Here is a 10,835-nt window from a genome sequence, read left to right as displayed (position 1 = left end):
AGTACTTCTGAAAAAAGGGTTGTCTCTTGGCTCACCCAAAAGGCTATAAGTCGACAAATGTTTTATGTCTTGGCTAGCCCAAAAGGCGCATGACCAGAAAAATGCTGGGTCTTTGCTAATGAATAGGCCTTTACGTTATTTTTTCATCACTGAGAGAAATCCGAAAAAGGTAAAATAGCATTCCGGAAATGTTTATTTTACCCTGCAGTATTGATCCGAAATGTCCGAAATCGGTGTAAATATTATGCTTTTTAGGTGTATTAGGGGTTAAAGTTACCCTTTTTCATGGTAATTTTACCCTTAAAAAAGTGTAAAATTAACATTAAAAATTGTTGATATATTTTTACACCTAAAAAGTGTTAGTTACGTGGAAAAAACAGTTAATCGTATTCTCGTTTTTTTCTTAGTGATACAAAATGTGCAAAAGAAACCCAATCCTAAAGAAACAAAATTTAACGATAAGTGTATTTTTTCTTATTTCTCAATTTTATTCATTTATTTACTTTATTTGTTCAGATCACTTTATCTGTAATCACAGCAACACCCAAAAAAATTTCGGTTGTTGATCTCAGGGACTTACCCGAAAAAAAAAAACAATTTCAACTGAAAGAATACTCTAATACGTTTTTATATACAAAATTATATTAGAATTAATTCTTTTGATTAATAACATAATTTCTCTATTTAATTTAAGCGCGTTTTCATGTTTATATTTGCTGAAATTATTGCTTTATCGCTGATCCCAATGACACCCGAAAAATTCTGTGGCTGATCACAGCGACTAAGTCGAAAAAAGATTGCTGTCTTGGCTATCTGTCACTAATCATAACGACGCGCCTTTCTTATTTCAAAAAACTTATTTCAACTGAAAAAAATATTCTAATGCGATCTTCTATACAAAATAACATTAAAATTAATTCCTTTGATTAAAAATATCACTCTAATTAATTTCTTTCTAATTGAGGTGCGTTTGCGTTTTTATTTCATGAAAATTCCACTTTTCCGTTGATCTCAGCGACTCACCCGAAAATATTAATTTCCAATTAAAAAAAAATATTCCAATGCATTTCTCTACATGGAATTACATTTGAATTAATTGTTTTGATTAAAAATATCACTTTTCCATTAATTTCTGTCTAATTTAAGTGCGTTTGCGTTTTAATTTCCATGAAAAATAATTTTTCCGTTAATCTCAGCGACATCCGAAAAATTCTGTCGCTGATCAGAGCGACTGAGCCAAAAAAGGTTGCTGTCTTGGCTATTGTCGCTAATCACAGCGACTCACCCGAAAAAAATAATTCCCAATGAAAAAAATATTCCAATGCATTTTTCCCCCCGGAATTACATTTAAATTAATTCTTTTGATTAAAAAATCCACTTTTCAAATTATTTCTTTACAGTACAAGTGCATTTGCGTTTTTATTTCATGAAAAATCATTTTTCCATTAATCTCACCGGCACCCGAAAGCGCAACTACCTGTTGCAGCAAATTGAAAAAGTATTATAATGTCCAAAATGACATTGATAACAACCTTGAAATTGCAATATTTCGAAATGCATCTCACTGTGCTAAAACAGTGAGCCTTAGGTAATTTCCTCTGTCGGTTGGTTCCTGAGATAAATTTTGTGCACCATGTTGTAATCACTCCAAGTGCGTCCTGGCTAAAATATGAAGTCTAACAGTTATTTTCTATTTCAAAACGTTTCGAAATTCAGTTACATAATGTTAGTTACATTCTTTGCAATCTCGCCCGGCGACGATGATATCAAAAATATCGTATTTTTCTTTGATTTTTTAATTTGTTTATTTTTCTCAGAGTATACATCAACTTCATGTTTTTCTCTTCTCACATAAAACATGCACCTCCTAATGTATTATAAAAAAATTTTTCATTTTTCCCAAGAACAAATTGCAAGTCCTAGAAACATTATCTTCAAAATGATCCTATTATACAGCTTCAATGTCGAAATATCAAGAGGAGATTCTTCTAACTTCACCACCATATTAAAATATTTCTATTATTTTTAATATAAAATTTCTGGTGAAAGAAATCCTTCCTATAATTTTAAAACATTTCAAAATAAAATACAAAATCTTCTGGACTTTTTATTTTAGTCAAGACACACCTAGGGAATTTGAAAAGACAGCAGGAGATATTTTAGCTCAGGAACGAACCAAGAGGATATTTTTAAAGGCTTGTAAGTGCAGTAAAGAATGGGGTACGTTTCGAAAGGATGCTTCTAATTTTGATAGGGTGGATATCCCGAATAATGCCACCTTGAATAAAAGGGTATTTTTTCAATATTACGATATTTTCGAATTACGAAATATATAGTAATTGTTCCATATATTTCATAATTCGAAAATATCGTATTGAAAAAATACCCATTTAGGGTAAAATTAGGTAATTTGGAACCATTTACAATTTGGGACACTTGAGATTTTCTCACTGTTGCAGACGAGCAAAACGAAAACAGAGGCCGCAAAATAGAAGAAAAAGACGATTAAGAAGAAAAGGAACAGATTTCTTCTTTTTGAATCTCCAAAACAGTGCAGTGAGAAAATCTCAAATGTCCCAAATTGTAAAATGGTTCTAAATTAACCCATTTTACCCTATTCAAGATGACATCAAATGGGGTCATCATTCGGGGTATCCACCCTATTCCTCTCCCATTACTAAAATACCTTCATAATTACTAAGAAACCTCTTTGTTTTTTTTTTGTACTGTGGTATTTAATGAATTTTATAGGTTTGTGCGAATTTTCAGTAAGAAAATTTGAAATTCTGTTACAATTTTTCGAGGAACAACGATATTTTCTACAAATAGAACCTTTTAGCCGAGACACTTTCGGAGAATCAAACTCCGACTGTGAACGCTCCCTATCTAAATTTAAAGTTGTGTTTTTTTTTTTTTTAATTGTGATGTTCTGTCTGAATTCTAGAATTCCATGATACTTACGATCATTGAAAAAAATCCTCTGTCCAGTGGAAAATCCTCCTGAAAACTCAATTTTTTCCAGCCAATTAAAATGAAAGACAAAATTTGGTTTAAAAAAAAAGAAAAAAAGACTTTATTTCCATGCGCATTCATTTTTTCGAACAACATTTTCCTTTATCCAAAAGACTATAATTTTCTGCAATTTCTACTAAATTTTTCTGTACAATTAAATGCATGGGTATCGCGTAGGGTAAAAGTTGAGCCTACAAACTAAACAACAAAATTAAGTCACAGAAGGTAAAAGAATGTTTGTGAGGAGGCGCCAAAAACAACCAAGAGACAGGGAGATTTGTGTGCAAGGCTTATTATTTATGTTTCAAGTCTACAGAGATAACAATTTCCGCGCGAGGGGGCTCCGGGAGTGGAATTTATTAGACAAGAGCACTGGCTGCCAGTGCTGACAAACTACTTGCCTCAATGCCCATCCTCGAGGCCACATTCATCTGAGCCATTGCGGCATCTTTGAGGGAGAATAGATGCCGAAGTTCTGTCTCAGATTTGGCCAGATTGATGGCAGCATCGAAGAGTTCAATGGCCTTTTGCATATTTCCCCGTTGAACCTCAATGGAGGCGAGTGTTTCAAAGGCAAATTCACATCGATCATCGACCGTGATGGCAGTTTGAAGGAGTTGCAGGGCAGTATCTACATCTCCTCGCCATTGCAACTGGAGAATTCCACGGTGGACGTAGAGTGTTGCATTTCCAGGATCGAGTTTGATGGCTTTCTCAAAAAGCTGATCAGCTTCTTTGTATTGCTGCTGTTCCGTGAGAATCTGAGCCATAATACTGTAGCACTCCACGCACTTCGGGAAGCGCTCCATGGCATCGCGGAATTTCTCCAGGAGATGGAAGGATTTCATTGGATTATCCTCCATCAGAGCCGTACGATACTCAACATAGAGCTTCTGTACATAAGCCATTCCAAAGTCCGGAACCATGTCTATTGTCTTCTGGAAATCCTCCACGGCTTCCTGCAGCCTCTGCAGCAGGACATACATCTGCCCACGATGGTAAAAAATGTCCGGATTGTTCGGATCAATTTTTTCCGCTGCTGCAAAATCCTCAAAACACTCCTCCATTTTGTCCATTTGCACATTAATCGAGGCACGCTTTATCAATGCATTCACGCGAATCTTGCCACTCAGCTCTTCATCCGGAATCAACTGAGCAAAGTCCTCCAGAGCTTCTGTAAACAACCCCATCAATTGATACATTGTCCCCCTCAACAAAAGCGCCATTGCCCGATACTCCGAAATCTCCTGACTAAGCTCCTCCGTGCACGCCGGAATAACTTTATCCAGATTCAACCGATCAAATTCCACTTTAGCCAACATAAATCCTTTGGGATTGCTCACAGCCACGGCAATATCCTTCAGTGGATCACTGGAAAATGCCGCACAGAAACTTGTGACAAAGTGCGATGATGGCGCTACAGGCTTCCTCTCCTTTATGGCCTCCGTGGCATGCTGAGCCCCCAGTGTCCGGAGTACTCGATCCGCAAAGGCTATTGATGACTGATTCTGGAATTGTTCGAGGATACACGTTGCCGTGATATCCTCCAAACTACTTGGGAGATCTTTCAAATATTCATGTGCCTTTGCACGCCTATTGTATGCCTTAATGTATTTCGGATTGAGCCCTAGGGCCCTTGTGCAATCCTCCCTCACTGCATTCCATTGCTTCAGCTGTTCATGGGCTGCAGCACGATTCTGATAGAATGTGGCCAGCTCAATGGTATTAGTTCCCGGACAACTTTCAATAGCTTGCCGGTAGAAGTCGATGGATTCATCGAACTTTCCCAGTCTATACCTGTTGAAAATTATATATTTTTTTGCTATGACTTTGTCATATGACAAATTCACGTGATTCAGAATCGGGATAACATTTTTGGGACAGGGAATCACCAGTTCAAAAATTAAAAATTGCCATATAACATTGTCGTATGACATTATCATAATATTACAGAATTCAAAAATAAGCCAAATAAGAATTTTAGTATTATACACAAACAAAATTCTAAATTAATTTTTTTTAAAAACATTTAAGGCATTTTCATTGTACATATTTTGAATATTTTGCATTTTGCGTTACAAAAGCTCAGTATCAAATCTTGGGCTCGACCTGGTTTTTTTTTTGCATGTAACCTCGCAATTACTTGCCTATATGTTTACTTTTATCTGAAATCTAATTAAAAATTATATTCAATTTATAGTAGAATAGGGTACTTTGGAATCGGGCCTAAATTGGAATTTTGAGTATTTATGTAGAAAAAAAAATCAGAATTTGTCATATGATATTGTCGTATATTATTACTACTAGAGAATTGAAAAATAAAACTATAAGCTTTCATAAGCAAATTAACCCTCAATTAATTTTTGTTGAACATTTTAAGTTTTTCAGTTATGCAAATTGTAGATATTTTGCATGACAAAATCTCGGTATCAATTCTTAAGACTGACATATCGTCAGTTAAATCAGCATTTGTCGTAACTTCATTTTTGCGATTTTGAGATGGAATCAGCGTAATTTTGTTTATTAAACTCACTTGAAAAAAAGAAACTTTTATAAGCCCAATAAAAATTATTTTAAACAAAAATTATCGTAAGTGCCCTTAATTAAGAAAAATTTATCAGAATTTGTCGTAACTTCCATTTTTGGGGAAGATACGACAAATTTCCATACAAAATTTTCAGTAATCAGCATTTGCCGTAACTTCTTTTACTTACTTGCGTGGCTTGTAATTTGCAGCAAAATTGCAATATTTCTCAATAAAACGTTTATAAACTTTTCCAAATATTGAAAGAGAGTGCGAATAATGCAACATTAAATTATTTTAATTCGATATTTGTGAGAAAAAAAGTGAGGAAAAATCCCTGCCCATCTGTCATTAATTCAAAACAAAACAAGCGACGTGGCGCACAAAATTTATTTAATAAAACTTATGAAATAAAAGCTTTTAGGGACAGGGATAACAGTATTTTTGACTAATTTAGTCAAATAAAGGCGCTTATTGTCACTAGAATAATTCAAATTGATATAATGCAGTTTAGAAAATTGTCGTAACTTCCAGAATCTCCATACATTGGAAGTTACGGCTTTATAAATGATGGAAGTTACGACAAAATATTATTGTGTTTCTTCTAACATATTTCTCAATATTGCAGCTTTTAAATAATTTTATAAAGATTTTCTCGAATTAACTTACAGTTTATTAGTGCCACTTTTATTATTTTGGCTCAAAAGTATCGCATTCGGGGCTCATTTTTAAGAAAAATAAAGCTGAATTGAAAATTTCGTCTTCTGAAAAGTTGTCAAAAGGAAGTTACGACAAATGCTGATTTAACTGACGAAATTTAGTTCATTGGAGTGCGAAAGACTGAGATAGATATATCCAAAACATTCAAGGCTTTTCAATTGTTGAAGTTGTATAATAATTTGGTGTGTTTTGCATTTTGCGTTACAAAAGTTCAGTATCAAATCTTGGGCTTGACATTTTTTTTTAACATTTAGGGCAGAATTACATTGACAGTAAAATGCTCACCGTCACTGTCAAAGCCCTCACCGTATTTCGTTGATTTACGCATTTTCATTGTAATTTTTACGCAAATTCTCAATTACCGTGTTACATTATCTCATACTCGGTGGCATTGAGTGAAAATAATATAAGAAAATTGAAGAAATAAAACGAAAATGCGATAAACGGTGAGCAAAAAAACTGTACGAAAAACTGTAGCAAAAGAATCCTACAGTTTTTCTTATTGCTTACCGTTTATCGCATTTTCGCTTTATTTATTCAATTTTCTTATACTATTTTCACCTAGTGCCACCGAGTATGAGACAAGGTAATATCGTAATGGAAAATTTGCGTAAGAATTGCAATAAAAATGCGTAAATCAACGAAATACGGTGAGGGTTTTGACAGTGACGGTGAGCATTTTACTGTCAATGTGATTCTGCCCTTAAACTTACAGGCATTTTGTGTGTTTATTGCGTAAAATACGTAGTTACAGGTAATTAATGAGCTAAATTTTGGGTTTTTGATTTCGTCTCAAACTTAAAGTTTAAACTCATTTTTCTCAAAAACGCCATTGCACATTTTGATCAAATTCTAAAGTGTTGTAGCCTAGCCTATGAAGTTTACAAAGAGTGGAGTGGGTTTGCTGTGGTTAAAATAGAACCGAAGATATGAGGGGGCAAATATCATGAAATTCAAAACGCCATAGTTTTGGTTCTATTTGACCGATTTTGAAGTGTGAGAGCGCAAATTAAAGGCCTCGCAAAGCACTGCAACTTTTTAGAACATTTTAACTTCGTAGGACCATCACCAGAGGCGCCACAGTCGAAAAACTAATTTTCGTATCACATAACCTCAATTATCACAACACATGCTTAACCGATCTTGATGGTTACTTCGGCATAATTGTAAAGGACATTTATATATCTATTTTGTCGTTTAAGTGTAAAAAAAACTTGATTTTTCCCATAATAACGCTTTGAAACCACTCAGATGCCAATTTGACTGCTTCTACTCGACCAAGACACTTAAATAGATTTTTAAATGGAAAGTCTCACGAAATACAATAATTCTTTGATATAGTTGCAGTTCAAGAAATGAACACTTGGGGCGCTCTGGTCGAAAAAACGAGTTCAGAAACAAACAACCTCGATTATCTCGGCTTCTGATTAATCGATTAGATCAAGTTCTTCGGCAAAATTATAGAGAACATTCTGGTCTACATTTCACCCATATAACACTTTTCTGTCAGTTCATCCAAATCCTTGATATTTTGGTTCAAATACAAAACTTGTATAATTTCACGAATTTGATTCAAGATAACTGAATGGCGTCCCCCAACTTCAGCCCTAAATCGAATTTGCATACATTCCGAGTTAGCTCACGTTAAGAATCTCACCTACAATAAGTTGATCTAGGCTTATCACTAGCTTTTCCACTTTCGACGATTTCCGGTTCCCCACTGATAAAACTTGAAAATTTACGTCGAGAAAACGTACGAGCCATGCCCAAGTTCCTCTATATATATATATTTTTTTTTAACCCGTTCCTCACCATGGTATTATACATCATACGCAAATTGAGGGATTTTAGATCAGAGGCGTGTAAGAACCGTTGAAACCGAATAAACGTCAAATGAAACATGTACGTCAATGGTAAAAACGCTACTAATAACAAACTTATTTTGACGTTTATTCGGTTTCAACGGTTCTTGCACACCTCTGTTTTAGATGATGGTTCCTGGGTAACTGATACTCGAATTGCTGTCGGGAATAGATTTTTAGTAACTTTAGTTCTTCAATTACTTGGGAAAAATAGTCCGACAGTGATGAAAATACATTTTATTATTGTTTTCTTGCTTCGCGGAATTTCATGCAAAATTTTTGCTCAAAATGGCGGACGGAAAATTCGACATCCCGTCGAATTTGTTGAAATTAGCCTTCATCCTCTTTTCTGATTTGAATTCTGATTGTCAATTTATGTTCTTGGATAATTACTCTATCTAAATCAAAAGAGTTTGTAATGAATTACTGTAAAGAATTTAAATTCAGTGACCGTTAAGGCGTGTGTTTGACAGCGGCTCCCCGCACTCCCATAAGAGATAAAAATTTTTTCCTTTCAAAAAATTCATCTATTAATCTGTAGGAAACTAATCCTAAAATATGAACATTATCTCAAGTATTTCTGGTACATTGACTGAGTGAGTTAAATAGTAATGTTAATCAGTTCTAAAAAGTTAGTAATTTCTTTATAGTTTTTGATGAAAAAAAGTTACAATGTTTTAAAATTTATATTTGCAAATAGATTAAAAAAATGTGCAAAAACACTGTCAAAATTGAGTAAAAAAAATTAATTAAAAATAAAAAAAAATCAGATCATACAAAAGTTCAGATTTGATACCGAGTTTTTTGAATGCGAATGCACTGATTTATTATTCCACTACCCTCTGTATCTCAATAAACTAGTTCTTTTTTCATAAAATATTAAAAATATTAGGAAATTTGGTTCTAAATTATCCTAAAATCTTATTTTCTTATAGGCGACATCGCCCTTATGCGTTTTGAAATTTAATTTTTAAATTTTTTCTTAAATGTCTTGACTTGAAAAAAGGATAGTAATAATTCTTTTGTATATAAGATATATTTTATTAATTTTAGAAAAAAAAAACATTAAAAAAAAGAAATAGATTCGTGAGCACAACAAATTGTTCTATAGAGAAGTGTAATAGCATCGAACATTCCGCAAAGTCTATGATGATTTTTTAATTTATATTCTCTTTGTAATTTTTGATACTTTTCATATCGCGCTTCCGTTATTTTATTGGCACTTTTATCACCTGAGTTTCATTATTGTTTTTCATCTAATAATTAATATTTTAAGTGGAACTTTTTACAAAAGACTAATGATGTTAGAGCATGTTAGAGCAAGCTTGAAAAACTCACATTTAACACAATTTTTGCTTTTAAATTAGGGGAATGTAGGCATGGTTCGTACAGACTGAACCTTCAAACGATGCGAATTTTCTCTTTGTTTGTAAAGAGCTGACTTACCATTTATTATCTCGTCTCATGAGCTTAATAATTGTCTATCTTGTAGCTGAAAAAGACGGACTAGCTCTTTGTAAACAAAGAAAAAATTTGCGATGTTTAAAGATTCACTCTGTGCGAACCATGCCAACATTCCTCTATTTATTTTTTAATATTTATTTCTAAATTTACACTACTACATAAAACCGAATTCTGAAAGTGAACAAAATTCCCTTATTTTTTAATAATCAAAAAAATCCTTAAAGTGCCACTAAAATATTGGAAGTGCGATATATAAAACGAGCACTGTGAGATATGTCCCCCTTTAGCCAAGTTTCAATTTATTTCAAATTTTGACTTACCTCTCATTTCCTCGATTTTTGAACTCCATCGCCGCCTCCAGGGGGCTCAATTTGACCGGAGCTTCTGCCTTCGTGGGCCCATTTGTCAGCTCCTTGGTCTCATCCCCATCTATCGACACGGACTTATCCGCTTTGTTGAACTTCTTCTTGCGCTCATCCGCTTCGCTGTGAGAGGTCTGTCTGCGGTAGTACAGATAGCCCAGAGTCAGTGCCACCGGGGCACCCAAGATGATAGCCAATTGCCACTTTGGAAAGGTCGATCCTGTGCTTCCAGTCGTCATCATTCAGAAAAAAAGCCTGCAGCAGAGATAATCATGTGTCGCGTTGAGGTTATCTTTATCCCCACTCCCTGGGCCATCCAGCTTCACTCACTCACCCAAAATCCTATCCCGTGATTTCTGCACACGATGCAATTTACTCCAATGCCCACCAATTTTCCGCACAAGCTCAGTTTTATCGTGAAAATTGTCTCAATTGGAAAATAATCCCGGCTTGCCGACGCACCGATGAGGTTTTTTATGTAATTTGGGGATTATGTCTTATGTAACTCACGCACATTTATGTGTCAATGTACTGCCTTGATAGCCCCTATCACTGTCCAGTGTTCTGACTATTGCCCAATGCACGCAATATTCCTCAAAAATACAATTTTCCACGTACAAACAAAATTTTCACAGAATTTGCCTGACATGCGGGAACGGAATTCGCCATTGGGCCAGACAGCGACAACTGGCGGAAAGAAAATGAAACTACCTTTTTTGCTCTATTCGCATTTCCTCGCAATCTTAAGCAATGACTGCTCTAAAACACCCAGGAAAATAACTCTAGAAAACACAGTGATCATATCTTTTCTATTCATTTATTTGAAAAATTTTTCCTTATCAATTTTTTTGGGCGTTTATTTTTTCCTACATCAATTCTTTTCCGCTGATG

The 10,835-nt window shown here is 34.5% G+C and overlaps 1 protein-coding gene across 2 annotated transcripts; it reads right to left on the bottom strand.

Annotated features, from left to right (window-relative positions):
- Positions 1-3,044: 3,044 nt before the first annotated feature.
- LOC129800553 (mitochondrial import receptor subunit TOM70) lies at positions 3,045-10,835 on the bottom strand. Of its 2 annotated transcripts, none has more exons than XM_055845025.1 (3): positions 10,279-10,835; positions 9,903-10,199; positions 3,045-4,809 (listed from the first exon to the last, which is right to left on the bottom strand). In XM_055845025.1, the coding sequence occupies exons 2-3, from the start codon at positions 10,184-10,186 to the stop codon at positions 3,372-3,374; spliced, it is 1,722 nt and encodes a 573-aa protein (XP_055701000.1). In that variant the 5' UTR covers positions 10,187-10,199; positions 10,279-10,835; the 3' UTR covers positions 3,045-3,371. The 2 variants fall into 2 exon arrangements, with proteins under 2 accessions (XP_055701000.1, XP_055700999.1); XM_055845024.1 differs by having other exon boundaries at positions 10,275-10,634.

The sequence above is a fragment of the Phlebotomus papatasi genome, chromosome 2 (assembly GCF_024763615.1).
Source record: "Phlebotomus papatasi isolate M1 chromosome 2, Ppap_2.1, whole genome shotgun sequence".
NCBI lineage: Eukaryota > Metazoa > Arthropoda > Insecta > Diptera > Psychodidae > Phlebotomus > Phlebotomus papatasi.
This window is presented reverse-complemented; position numbering and strand designations above follow the sequence as displayed.